Source organism: Oncorhynchus kisutch, linkage group LG29, assembly GCF_002021735.2.
Source record: "Oncorhynchus kisutch isolate 150728-3 linkage group LG29, Okis_V2, whole genome shotgun sequence".
NCBI lineage: Eukaryota > Metazoa > Chordata > Actinopteri > Salmoniformes > Salmonidae > Oncorhynchus > Oncorhynchus kisutch.
In genome coordinates, this window is record NC_034202.2 from 2,286,325 (window position 1) to 2,300,755 (window position 14,431).

At 41.9% G+C, this 14,431-nt stretch overlaps 1 protein-coding gene across 1 annotated transcript; it reads left to right on the forward strand.

Annotated features, from left to right (window-relative positions):
- The first annotated feature begins 1,888 nt into the window (after positions 1–1,888).
- Positions 1,889–7,008, forward strand: LOC109874089 (actin-related protein 2/3 complex subunit 5-like protein). The gene is made up of 4 exons (XM_020465852.2): positions 1,889–2,317; positions 4,032–4,104; positions 5,943–6,119; positions 6,334–7,008. The coding sequence occupies exons 1-4, from the start codon at positions 2,178–2,180 to the stop codon at positions 6,394–6,396; spliced, it is 453 nt and encodes a 150-aa protein (XP_020321441.1). The 5' UTR covers positions 1,889–2,177; the 3' UTR covers positions 6,397–7,008.
- Positions 7,009–14,431: the final 7,423 nt, after the last annotated feature.

Here is a 14,431-nt window from a genome sequence, read left to right on the forward strand (position 1 = left end):
TTGTAAGGATAACATCAAGGAGAGTAGCCTTTTCTGAGTGTTTAGAGTCATATCTTGTGGGATTGGTAATAATCTGAGAAATATTTAGGGAGTAACATTCATTTGGGTCAGGCACCTTAAGTATGTCCCAGTTTAGGTCACCTAGCAGGACAAATTCAGTGTAAGGGGCCAGGAGAGCGCTTAGGGCATTTAGGGTACAGGCCGGTGCTGATGACGGCCGACAACACCCAGCAACAATCAAATCTAGACTGTGGGACCTTAAATGGACAGCTGTGTGCATTTCCAAATCATGTCCAGACAATTGAAATGACCAGAGGGGGACTCCAATCAAGTTGAAACATCTCAAGGATAATCAATGGAAACAGGATGCACCTGAGCTCAATTTGGAGTCTCATAGCAAAGGGTCTGAATACTTATGTAAAAAGGTATGTTTTTTATGTTTAACACATTTGAAAAAAAGTCTAAACAATTATTGTTTTATCATTATGGGCTATTGTTTGTAGATTTGGAAACAAATATTGAATATATTTAGCTTGCTAGCTACTATTGAATGTGGAAAAACATACACAGCATGTTTGATGAAATTTGGCCTGATCACGGTGCTGTGCCAAATCAAGGATATATGTAAATCATCTTTGTACCCAAACTCATTATGTAAACATTAGCACCTTGCTCAGGTGTATCCCCTCGAACATGAGGGTACATTTGGCTCCTTTAATATCTGTTCTTGAAGAAATCTTTAAAATGTTCATCCTATTAGTAACAACAACAACAAAATATAGGCTACGGTTGTTTTACTCCACTTCATGCTTGTCACTTTAATCTTTCGACTGTCGGTCTGGGTTCTTGCATCCATAGGCATATAGTTCGGTCAATGAGTGCATTTAAGAGAATCCGTTTGGATTGCAAGATGATTTGCAGATCAGTAATTCTGCAGTCAGACTAAAATGGAGTATCAAAACGCAATATATGAATTTGAGTGGTAACTTATGCTACATTTTCCCAACAGCCCCATTACTCAACTTCACAGCCAACCAGAGGAAAAGCATCAATTGAACTAGGCAGGAATAGCGAAGGCCTATAGACAAACACAAAATCAGGGGTGTGTTCAGTTCAACGTTTGCTACGTTGCGTGACAGTTTGTACTGAATTACGTGTTTCCCCAAAACGCTGTGCGTCGTTCAACAACAGCTTTTGGGGTACATTTTCTCCCATTTGGTGGATGTGGCGAGGTGTGACCTGATCAATTTGGATGTGACGATTTGAAATCGCAAAACTCTTGCGGTACCTTTTGCAGTGCCTTTTATTCCATTAGTTGGCCACAAAAATCTAAATGTATTAAGTTTGATGACTAGAATAATTTAGAATGACAATGGTGTACTACTGTATACTGCACTATCCAGGGTTGGGTAGGTTACTTTCTAAATGTAATCTGCTAAAGTTACTCGTTACCTGTCCACAATTGTAATCAGTAACGTAACTTTGGGATTACAACCTCAGTAACGTTATCTGATTACTTTCCATTACTTTTGGATGACTTTCCCCCTGAGGCATTAGAAGACTACAAAAAGGATCCATGAAACGCTTGTATCATCATAGTGGTCTCTGACTTGTAGTCAGACTTGCTCAGGTGCAACGAACTTAAACTTGTACCTTTTTTCAATACTGCATTGAATGTAGTTGAGAAAACAGAGTGGTGTCATTTTTTTCTTCTCCTTTCTGAATTTAAAAGTAATCCAAGAAGTAATCTAGTTTGTAAAATAATCTAATTTGATTACAATTAGTTTTTTTGTGATTGGTTTGCATGTAACTGATTAAATGTAATCCGTTACTGTTACGCCCCAGTCATGGCAGCAGTACTCTTATTGTGAAGGATTACAAATATATATTTGACTCGGAAGTGACGACAGGTGCCGCTGGCTTCACCTGAGTGAAAATAATTTAGGCAACACTATTGCGTGTCAAACGAGTTAGCTAGGTACATGGTGGTGAAATAATGTGTGTAACACTGGCAGATAATATTATCTAGACAAATTACAATCAGAACACCGTTAGCGAAGACGGTGATTGCTAGATAGTAGGAGAACCGATCCAGAGCAAGTACCCTGTACTTGGCTCGCGTTAACGCAACAGCGCTGTGTGTAGGACTAGCTTTAGCTTGCTAGCTACTATTTCTGATGGCGAAAAACACTCTTTCGTCGCGATTCAGGAAACTCGACATAGATGAATTTGATGAGAACAAATTCGTTGATGACCACGATGAGGCTGTCGATAATCAGGGACCGGACGGCACGGAGATAGAAAACCTCATCAGGATATATCCTTTACGTTCATGCCCCCATGTTCGTTAGCTAAATGTGCTAGCTAGCTTGCTAACAGCCGATGTGATTTGATAATGGATTTTGTTTTCAACTCTAACTCAAATCAAAATGCTCATTTAATTTCTGCTCGTGTTGACATGTATCTTGCTAGGTAGTTAGCTGATGGTATGCAACTATATCGGTTTAGGTTGCTAGTTAGCCAATGCCTGGAGGATATCCCTGGCTGAACTATCCTAGCGCTGGTCCAGACCAGGGCGCCCTCCAGAGCTATCGGAACCCGAGACTCTAGCTACTCGTTAGCTAGGTAACTTAGTTATGTCTAAACATAGTTGTCTATAGCTAGCATGCAAAGCACCAGCAGCTGCTGCACTGTTAATGAGGGAATCACTATGCCGTTTGATTTGGGTGAGACAGGAGTTGCAGGGTGTCAGGAGGTTCTTCATGGCCCTCTTATGAGGGATGTTTATTTCGAGTGAGCCACATTCAGGGCAATGACACCAGTAGAGGATTTGCTTGAGGCTATTGTTAGCTATTGAGGCACAATAGCTATCTCTCTGCGGTTCATTCTCAGTGTGTCATCTTTCTCCATTTGAGGAGGTACCACTCTGGTCAGGTGAGCTGGAACCGGCTCTGTATGATCAGACACCTCTGTGAGCTCTTGAAATGGATCTCACATTAGATAGTGGCAATGGCATCAACACCCTCTGTGATGGCGGTCTGCTTCTCACTAGCCGGCTACCACCTGGCTACTCAACCCTGCACCTTTAGAGGCTGCTGCCCTATATACATGGAATCACTGGCCACTGTTTATATACTGCTTTACTCATCTCATATGTATATACTGTACTCTATTCTACTGTATTTTAGTCAATGCCACTGACATTGCTCATCCCAATATTTAAAAATAAATAAAACACTTTTAGATTTGTGAATTGTTAGATACTACTGCACTGTTGGAGCTAGGAACACAAGCATTTAGCTACTGCTAAATCTACTAAATATGTGTTTGACTAACACAATTTGATTTGGTGAAAAGAATCTCTGAGCATCGTAACACCATTAGCTGCAAAAACTTGACGTACCCAGTTGCAGCCCACTTTTTGGAAGCAAACCACTCCATTTTGTTCCCTCGGTATATCTGCATTGAACACACAACCTTCCCTAGGAGAGGGGGTGACCTTGACAATTTATTAAAATGAGATGCCACCTGGATCTTTAATTTAAAGACCCTTGCTACCTTTAGTCTCAATGTAGACTTTTGATCTGAAGCCATTCTTCTTCTTATATTTTTGCTATCCATTGTAAATGTTTGTTTCTATGATTATATGGTGGGATGTTTTCTTTTTTTTCCCTTCCATTTCTGTAAATCAACCAATGAAATCAAGCCACACCCGGCTATGATTGCAGGCACCTGTGTGTCTTTTAAATGTATATCAATTAGTGACCAGCATTAGGTTGTCATTATACCCTGATGAAGACCGCTTGTCTGTCAAAACATTCGTTCTGAAATGATTGCATCTGAGCGCCTAGTGAGGCTCTCCTTTTCTTACTCCGTTAGCCAGCACCTCGCCTAAACAGGTGTGTGTTTCTTTTGCCTCTGGTGGTGGTGGGGGGGGGGGGGAAATGTGGAGAAGTACAATGTTCCTGCCCTTCAAACCTATTTAGGATATGGCAATAGACGGTGTTAAGTTCCTTAACCGACTAATGCACAGGAGACACGATGACAGCTTTTCACCTTGCTCTGCGCAACCCTCCTCTCAACACTAAGAATCCAGCAGTAAAGGTGAGGGGTCAAGACTTTCATCTGACATTCATGTAACTTTGTGGGAAGGTACACGATATATACAAAAGTATGTGGACATCCCTTCAAATGAGTTTATTCGGCTATTTCAGCCACACCCGTTGCTGACAGGTGTATGAAATTAAGCCCACAGCCATGCAATCGACCTTAGAAAACATTGGCATTGGAAAAGCATTACTGAAGAGCTCAATAACTTTCAATGTGGCACCGTCATAGGATGCCACCATTCCAACAAGTCAGTTCGTCAATCTTCTGCCCTGCTAGAGCTGCCCCAGTCAACTGTAAGTGCTGTTATTGTGGAAACGTCTAGGAGCAACAACGGCTCAGCCGCAAAGTGGTAGGCCATACAAGCTCACAGAACGGAACTGCTGAGTGCTGAAGTGCGTAAAAAATCATCTGACCTCCGTTTCAACACTCACTACAGAGTTCCAAACGCAAATCAAATTTTATTAGTCACATGCGCCAAATACAACTGGTATGATCAATGACATGTTTACTTACGAGCCCCCCAACCAACAATGCAGTTTCAATAAATACAGACAAGAGTAAGAGAAAAGTAACAACTACTTAAAGAGCAGCAGTAAAACAACAATAGCGAGACTATTTACAGGGGGGTACCGGTACAGAGTCAATGTGCCGGTTAGTTGAGGTAGTATGTACATGTAGGTAGGGTTATTGAAGTGACTACGCATAGTTGACAAGAGTAGCAGTGGTGTAAAGAGGGGTGGTGGTGGGGGGGGCATATAGTCTGGGTAGCCATTTGATTAGATGTTCAGGAGTCTTATGGCTTGGGGATAGAAGCTGTTTAGAAGCCTCTAACCCTAACCTAGACTTGGCGCTCCGGTAGCAGAGGGAACAGTCTATGATTAGGGTGGCTGGTGTCTTTGACAATTTTTAGGGCCTTCCTCTGACACAGCCTGGTATAGAGGTCCTGGATGGTGGGAAGCTTGGCCCCAGTGATATACTGGGCCATTCGCACAACCCTCTGTAGTGCCTTGCGGTGGGAGGCCGCGCAGTTGCCATACCAGGCAGTGATGCTCTCGATGGTGCTTCTGGAAGCAACGATGAATCGCGCTCACCATCTGGCAGTCTGAAGGACAAATCTGGGTTTGGTGGATGCCAGGAGAACGCTACCTGCCCAAATGCATAGTGCCAACTGTAAAGTTTGGTGGAGGAGGAATAATGGTCTGGGGCTGTTTACCATGGTTTGACCTTGGCCCCTTGGTTACAGTGAAGGCTAATCTTAACATTACAGCATACAATGACATTCTAGACAATTATGTGCTTCCAACTTTGTGGAAACAGTTTGGGTAAGGACCTTTCCTGTTTCATCATAATGCCCCAGTGCACAAGCGTAGGTCCATACAGAAATGGTTTGTCGAGTTTGGTGTGGAAGAACTTGACTGGCCTGCACAGAGCCCTGACCTCAACCCCATTGAACACCTTTGGGATGGTAACTGCGAGCCCAATCACATTAATGCTTGTGGCTGAATGGAAGCAAGTCCCTGCAGCAATGTTCCAACATCTCGCGGAGAGCCTTCCCAGAAGAGTGGAGGCTGTTCGGGCAGCAAAGGGGGGGGGGCGGGGGCAGCTCCATATTAATGCCCATGAGTTTGGAATGAGATGTTTGACGAGCAGGTGTCCACATAGTTTTGGTCATGAAGTGTGCTTGGAGTCTATATTAACATTGGTTTAGAATGCTAGCTCATTGTATGAGAGGCTTAGCAAGCATCCCAAACACGTTGCCTCTCTTGGGAATCTGCACTGGTGTAAATAACTTTTGTAAACATATTTTCTTGCTGTCTTGTTCTGTCTTTCAGGAAAGGGCTCTGGCAATAGTGCTGAGAGTGTTGACATCATTTAAGTCAAGTGATATTGAGCCAGCCGTCAAGTCTCTTGACAGAAGCGGGGTGGACCTGCTTATGAAGTACATATATAGAGGCTTCGAGAAGCCCTCCGACAATAGCAGTGCCATTCTCCTACAGTGGCACGAAAAGGTGTGAAAGCTATATCTGAACTTGTGCAATCTTTAAACTCTAGTCCATCTAATGTTCATGGAAATATGATGCACAGGAGGCTACTGAGGGGAGTTTGGCTCATAATGGTATCAAACCCAAAACCATGTTCAACCATTACTATGAGCCCGTCCTCCCCAATTAAGGTGCCACCTGTGTTTTTATCATTTGTTTCTTCCCCTCTTTCTTCACTCAGGCTTTCGCAGTTGGGGGCTTAGGGTCAATCGTACGAGTTCTGACGGCCCGAAAGACCGTTTGAAGGGAGGGGCCTTATCACGTGGAGTGTCTCGGATGACCACTGGCAAGAGGAGTGACTGCCTTCTGTGGAAGGGAAAGTAGATTATCACAATTTCTTACTGAAAAAACCCTTACACTACATAAGTTAAAGACAAAACACAAAGGGAACATTTATTTTTAGTTTGAAAATGTATGGGATAGCTGTAATTTAGGAAAGGATATGTGTTCATGTATAGGATTATCATTTTTCCCCAATCACGAGTTATTTGCTCGTTCTTTATTGCATTTCTGTTCTAATACCATTGAGAAGCATCAGCATGTTTCTTTGAGGGTGGGAAAAGGAAGGAAGGAAAAGAGACATGGCCGGTCAGAGGAAGGGTGTACATTAAATGGTACTGTACCATTATACCTGTGTGTGTGTGTGACATTCAGTGTGCTTGCGAGTGTATGTCTGATATGTTAGTGTAGTATTTCATTTTTTTCTCATTGTCATTTTTGTACAGACAGAAGTACATTTTAATATAAAGAGATTGAGATTCAATTAATTGGTATGCAGGGTGGGGTATATTGAACAATGGGGGATTTTGTTGTGAAGTGCCTGCTGCAATAAAACTGGAAACAAGTGTCCTTGTCATTTGCCCTCTCTATGGGAGCCAAATTTTGTTTTGTCCAATCACAATCGGATATTTTCAGAACTGATTAGTGGGGAAAAAACTGTTGGGCTGGCTGTAAAGCGCCGTGTTGTATATTTAGAATAGTGGTAGTGAATTTGGCTGTGGAACCTGTATTCCTGTTCAGATTGAACACAAACATGGCATGTGTGACGAACTGCTCTTTCCACACTAGGGGCTAATATTCTTGTGAATCTACAGACTTTAGTTCCAGAGCAAAATCAGTCATCCAAAGAGTATAAATTATTTTTAGTTTGCATATTCTAAGAGCAAGCACAAAGCAGAGTATTTTCAGTAACCCAGGCTGCCCTATGCACTTGTGGAGAGCTGTGAGGATTACAATATGGTGAAAATTCCATTTAGTCTACCGGAGGGCGAAGTAGAGCTAGATAACAAGTGCATAGGGGTCAATTTAGTATTGGGTGTTTGTGTGACAATAGCCCTTAAGTGCAAAATCATGTATATTTGTGAACTGTCAATTTCAGGGTAGGACATCAGGAGGCAAATTTGGTGTAAAAGGTTCAATTTGATTAACTGTGTGAAGTTGTTAGCGGCAGTAAACAAAAGAGGAAACAAATTAATGAAAGCTGCCTCCTATGCTTAACCAGAAACATCAAGCTCCAAATTACATCTCACAGCCACCCAGGGGTGGCTAATTTTAACAGATTCATAGACATAACTACCATTGACACATCAACATGTCTACATAAACCCCTTCGAGAAATATATCAGCTAAACTGAATTATGCTGTCAGCAACAACTGGAGGACTTTTATATTTAGTTTTTCTTGAGAGCAAGCAAGGTATAAATCATCTCTGTGCCCATCGTTGACTAGTGGCATATAATAATAAATGCTATGGAACAAGATGTGGTTTACCATGTAGCTGTTTAGCACGAAATATCATGCTAAGTGGGGGACATTGACTTAGGGCTCCAATCAAGCCGTATTGCGTGAATTCAGCGCTACAGCCTGATTTAAACCCAATCTACGTTAGCGGAGAGCGCATTCACGGTAAACACTGCATACAGTATGTCGGCTCAATCAAAAATGACCTGCACGTTGCTATTGTGCAATCTAACACTTCAGTGATACAGATCAAATAGAGTTCTCACATTGGTTTTGGTTAGAAAACTATCCCTTTAACCTTTACACTCCCGGGTTCTGGAACACATTGCAAATTAAAATCAGTTAACATTTCCGTGGTGTTTGTAAATGAATTCATTATCCAAAACAATATTTCAGTCCAAAAGTATCTTGCCTATGCCTACTGTATTGTTGATTTTATGTATTAATAAAACGTTTCATTGCTGCTTTGGGACATGTCTCATTTTTAGAAGAGAGTAGTCAAAGCAATAACATTTATTTAATAATCTGTCGGAAGATTATTAAATAAAGACAATACATTTCACACAAACTAAACAAAAGTCAAACTTGACATTTTTTTAAGGATTGGCCCCCTTTTTTAAATTTTTGCTTAAAATGACATACCCAAATCTAACTGCCTCTTGCAAGGATATGCATATTGGTACCATTTGAAAGGAAACACTTAGAAGTTTGTGGAAATGTGAAAGGAATGTAGGAGAATATAACACAATAGATCTGGTAGAAGATAATACAAAGAAAAAAAACGTATTCTGTATTTTTTGGTACAATCATCTTTGAAATGCAAGAGAAAGGCCATGTATTATTCCAGCCCAGCTGCAATTTAGATTTTGGCCACTAGATCACAGCAGTGCATGTGCAATGTTTTAGACTGATCCAATGAACCATTTTTATTTCTGTTCAAAGTGCAGTTAGATTAACAAGAATTTAAGCTTTCTGCCAATTTCAGATATGTCTATGTCCTGGGAAATGTTGTTGTTACTTACAACCTCATGCTAATTGTCCCGCAGGGGATCCACCAATCCTGAAGAAGTTTTAAAGAGCATTCAAAAAACCTTGCATGTTTTGGTATTTTAGTCACATAACTAATTTTTCCTTCATACTTAATGACATCAAAAATAATTGGCAACAAATGGGACAGAACCATTTAAAAGGATAAATACAGAATGTCAAACAATGTTTTAACAAGCATCCCTTGGATTTTTCCACATTTTGTTACGTTACAGACTTATTCTAAAATGTATTAAATCTTTTTTCCCCCTCAATCTATGCACAATACCCTATAATGACAAAGCAAAAACAGGTTTCTGTACATTTTTGCAAATATATATAAAAAAAAGAAGGAAATATCACATTTCTTTGTTGAAGTACCTTTGGCTGAGACTCAGCCTTGAGTCTTCTTGGGTATAACGCTACAAACTTGGCACACCTGTATTTGGGGAGTTTCTCACATTCTTCTCTGCAAATCCTCTCAAGCTCTGTCAGGTTGGATTGGGAGTGTCGCTGCACAGCTATTCTCAGGTCTCTCCAGAGATGTTCGATCGGGTTCAAGTCCGGGCTCTGGCTGGGCCACTCAAGGACATTCAGAGACTTGTCCCAAAGCCAGTCCTGCCTTGTCTTGGCTGTGTGCTTAGGGTCGTTGTCCTGTTGGAAGGGGAAACGTCACCCCCAGTCTGAGGTCCTGAGCGCTCTGGAGCAGGTTGTCATCAAGGATCTCTCTGTACTTTGCTCTGTTCATCTTTGCCTCGATCCTGAAGTGTCTCCCAATCCCTGCCGCTGAAAAACATCCCCACAGCATGATACTGTCACCACCATGCTTCACCATAGGGATGGTGCCAGGTTTCCTCCAGATGTGAAGCTTGGCATTCATGCAAAATAGTTTAATCTTGGTTTCCTCAGACCAGAGAATCTTGTTTGTCATGGTCTGAGCGTCCTTTAAGTGCCTTTTGGCAAACTAAGCAGGCTGTCATGTGCCTTTTACTGAGGAGTGTCTTCCGTCTGGCCACTCTACCATAAAGGCCTCATTGATGGAGTGCGGCAGAGATGGTTGTCCTTCTTGGAAAGTTCTCCCATGGTCACAGAGGAACTTCTAGAGCTTTGTCAGAGTGACCATCGGGTTCTTGGTCACCTCCCTGACCAATGCCCTTCTCCCCTGATTGCTCAGTTTGGCCGGGCAGCACGCTCTAGGAAGAGTCTTGGTGGTTACAAACTTCTCCCATTTAAGAATGATGGAGGCCACTGTGTTCTTAGGGACCTTCAATGCTGCAGACATTTTTTGGTACCCCTCCCCCAGATCTGTGCCTCGACACAATCCTGTCTCGGAGCTCTACGGACAATTCATTCGACCTCATGTCTTGGTTTTTGCTCTGACATGCACTGTCAACTATGGGACCTTATATAGACAGGTGGGTGCCTTTTGAAATCATGTCCAATAAATGTAATTTACCACAGGTGGACTACAATCAAGTTGTAGAAACATCAAGGATGACCAATGGAAACAGGATGCACCTGAGCTCAATTTCGAGTCTCATAGCAAAGGGTCTGAATACTTATGTAAATAAGGTATTTCTTAATTTTGACATTCCTTTTGGCTTCTCAATGTTCCACCTTATTAGGGCTTCAACTACATGCCAAAAGGGGAAAGAGGACAGTCACATCACACGATCTACAAGTTTACCGGTATTATAACATAAATGGTGTCTAGGGCTTCATCATTATCCATAAGTGTCATATGTAATTTACATGTACTATCATCACTAGTAAGACCTATTTTGGGATGGAGATGCACGGTGAAGGGGTTGCTTCACTTCCAGTTTGCACATGATGCTTTTTGTTCCTCTTACTCCTCATTCCTAACTACAATGCAGAATTACACACTACATGGAGGAGAGGAAAGTCACCACAAGATTAAAACAGGGTGGAAAAACAAAGGCCGTAAGACGAAGCAGTTTGTCCTGAAATGGTTATACTGCATACAATTCACAGTGTTATGAGATGACACAGTCACAATGCATCAACTCTAATCCTCTTTGCATCAGGTTTAGTTAAGTAGGGATGTTTAGAATGTATTTCTCCATGAGGATTTCGTCATGTTTGTAAATTCATGATTCAGGCCTAGTCCAAGAAGACATGGGTAATATTCTCAACTGGACAGTAATTCTTCATGGTCTTCCCTTAGCAGCTTATCAGTCAACTTGTTTTGGCAGTGATAACTCTTATGGGAATTTGATTGTGATGACGCAGTCCATGATGTGAGGAAGAAAAACAAAGCATGAATAAAACCAAAAGGCAGTTTGAATGAGACAGTCCACAGAGGCTATGAAGATACAGTTGAAGTCAGAAGTTTACATACACTTAGTTCGGAGTCATTAAAACTTGTTTTTCAACCACTACACAAATTTCTTGTTAATAAACTATCGTTTTGGCAAGTTGGTTAGGACATCTACTTTGTGCATGACACAAGTCATTTTTCCAACAATTGTTTACAGACAGATTATTTCACTTATAATTCACTGTATCACAATTCCAGTGGGTCAGAAGTTTACATACACTAAGTTGACTGTGCCTTTAAACAGCTTGGAAAATTCCAGAAGATGACGTCATGGCTTTAGAAGCTTCTGATAGGCTAATTGACATAATTTGAGTCAATTGGAGGTGTACCTGTGGATGTATTTCAAGGCCTACCTTCAAACTTTGCTTGACATCATGGGAAAATCTAAAGAAATCAGACAAGACTTCAGAAAAAAACATTGTAGACCCCCACAAGTCTGGTTCATCCTTGTGAGCAATTTCCAAACGCCTGAAGATACCACGTTCATCTGTACAAACAATAGTACGCAAGTATAAACACCATGGGACCACGCAGCCATCAAACCACTCAGGAAGGAGATGCGTTCTGTCTCGTAGAGATGAACGTACTTTGATGTGAAAAGTGCAAATCAATCCCAGAACAACAGCAAAGGACCTTGTAAAGATGGAGGAAACAGGTACAAAAGTATCTATATCCACAGTAAAACGAATCCAATATCAACATAACCTGAAAGGCCGCTCAGCAAGGAAGAAGCCACTGCTCCAAAACCACCATAAAAAAAAGCCAGACTACGGTTTGCAACTGCACATGGGGACAAAGATCATACTTTTTGGAGAAATATCCTCTGGTCTGATGAAACAAAAATATAACCGTTTGGCCATAATGACCATTGTTATGTTTGGAGGAAAAAGGGGGAGGCTTGCAAACCGAAGAACACCATCCCAACAGTGAAGCACGAGGGTTGCAGCATCATGTTGTGGGGGTGCTTTGCTGCAGGAGGGACTGGTGCACTTCACAAAATAGATGGCATCATGAGGTAGGAAAATTATGTGAGTATATTGAAGCAACATCTCAAGACATCAGTCAGGAATTTAAAGCTTGGTCACAAATGGGTCTTCCAAATGGACAATGACCCCAAGCATACTTCCAAAATTGTGGCAAAATGGCTTAAGGACAACAAAGTCAAGGTATTGGAGTGGCCACCACGAAGCCCTGACCTCAATCCTATAGAAAATATGTGGGCAGAACCGAAAAAGTGTTTACGAGCATGGAGGCCTACAAACCTGACTCAGTTACACCAGCTCTGTCAGAAGGAATGGACCAAAATTCATCCAACTTATTGTGGGAAGCTTGTGGAAGGCTACCCGAAATGTTTGACCAAAGTTAAACAATTTAAAGGCAATGCTACCAAATACTAATTGAGTGTATGCAAACATCTGACCTGCTGGGAATGTGATGAAAGAAATAAAAGCTGAAATAAATCACTCTCTACTATTATTCTGACATTTCACATTCTTAAAATAAAGTGGTGATACTAACTGACCTAAGACAGGGAATTTTTACTAGGATTAAATGTCAGGAATGGTGAAAAAAATGGTGAGTTTAAATGTATTTTGTAAACTTCTGACTTCAACTGTATTTATTTATATGAAAGTGGGACCTATTGGGGCGGTAAGCAAATTGAAGTGGGTCTAGGGTAAGGGTAAGGTGGAGGTGATATGATCCTTGACTATCCTCTCAAAGCACTTCATGATGACAGATAGTCATTTAGTTCAGTTACCTTTGCCTTCTTGGGTACAGGAACAATGGTGGCCCTCTTGAAGCATGTGGGGACAGTAGACTGGAATAGGGAGAGATTGAATATGTCCGTAAACACACCAGCCAACTGGTCTGTGCATGCTCTGAGGACACGGCTAGGGATGCCGTCTGGGCCGGCAGCCTTGCGAGGGTTAACACGTTTAAATGTCTTACGTCGGCCATGGAGAAGGACAGCCCACAGTCTTTGGTAGCGGGCCACGTCGGGGGCACTGTATTTTCCTCAAAGCGAGCAAAGAAGGTGTTTAGTTTGTCTGGAAGCAAGTCATCGGTGTCCGTGACGTGGCTGGTTTTCTTTTTGTAGTCCGAGATTGACGTTAGACCCTGCCACATACATCTTGTGTCTGAGCTGTTGAATTGTTACTCCACTTTGTCTCTATACTGACATTTCACTTGTTTGATTGCCTTGCAGAGGGAATTATTACACTGTATTTGGCCATATTCTCAGTCACCTTTTCATAGTTAAATGCGGTGGTTCGCGCTTTCAGTTTTTAATAGTCATAGTGGGTACAACATCTCCTATGCACTTGCTTATAAACTCACTCACCGAATCAGAGTATACGTTGATATTATTCTCTGAGGCTACCTGGAACATGTCCCAGTCCGCGTGATCAAATCAATCCTGAAGCGTGGATTCCGATTGGTCAGACCAGCGTTGAATAGTTATTTGCACAGTTACATCCTGTTTGAGTTTCTGCCTATAGGAAGGGAGGAGCAAAATGGAATCGTGGTCAGATTTGCCAAAAGGAGTGCGGTGGAGGGCATTGTATGCCTCGCAGAAGTTAGAGTAGCATTGATCCAGAGTTTTGCCAGCGCGAGTTCTACAGTCAATACAATGCCTTGCAAAAGTATTCATCCCCCTTGGTGTTTTTCCTATTTTGTTGGATTACCCCTGGAGAAAGGAATGGGCAACGAGAACAGATTGTGGACTGTGAACTAACTGGTTGCTGAATTCCCCACTTTCCCACAGTGTGCAAATCTCCCTAATAAAATTCCCCATTTGTATTCTAGTTGTGCTTCATGTGCGTGTTTGGTTATTGAACTTCTTGACGTGGAATCCCCACCCCCGTGAGCCTGCTACATTTGTTATCTAGAGACTGGACATTAGCGAGTAATATACTCTGAAGTCTGACTAGGCCGCTCCATAACCCTCTTCTTCGGCGCCGTTGTTTTAGGTCTGCCTTTGGAATCAGTTCAAATGCCCTGGGTAGTTCGGACAAGGGATCCGCTTCGGGAAAGTCGTATTCCTGATCGTAGTGCTGGTAAGTTGACGGCGCTCTGATATCTAATAGTTCTTCCCGGCAGTGTGTAATAACGCTTAAGATTTTCTGGGCTAACAATGTAATAAATAATACAAAAAAACGAAGCGAGTCAGCCC

Coding starts and splice junctions, on each gene's coding strand:
- LOC109874089 (XM_020465852.2), top strand. CDS start 2,178: ATGGCGAAAAACACTCTTTCGTCGCGATTCAGGAAACTCGACATAGAT. Junction 2,318..4,031: donor ATAGAAAACCTCATCAGGAT/ATATCCTTTACG, acceptor CGACTAATGCAC/AGGAGACACGATGACAGCTT. Junction 4,105..5,942: donor CTAAGAATCCAGCAGTAAAG/GTGAGGGGTCAA, acceptor TCTGTCTTTCAG/GAAAGGGCTCTGGCAATAGT.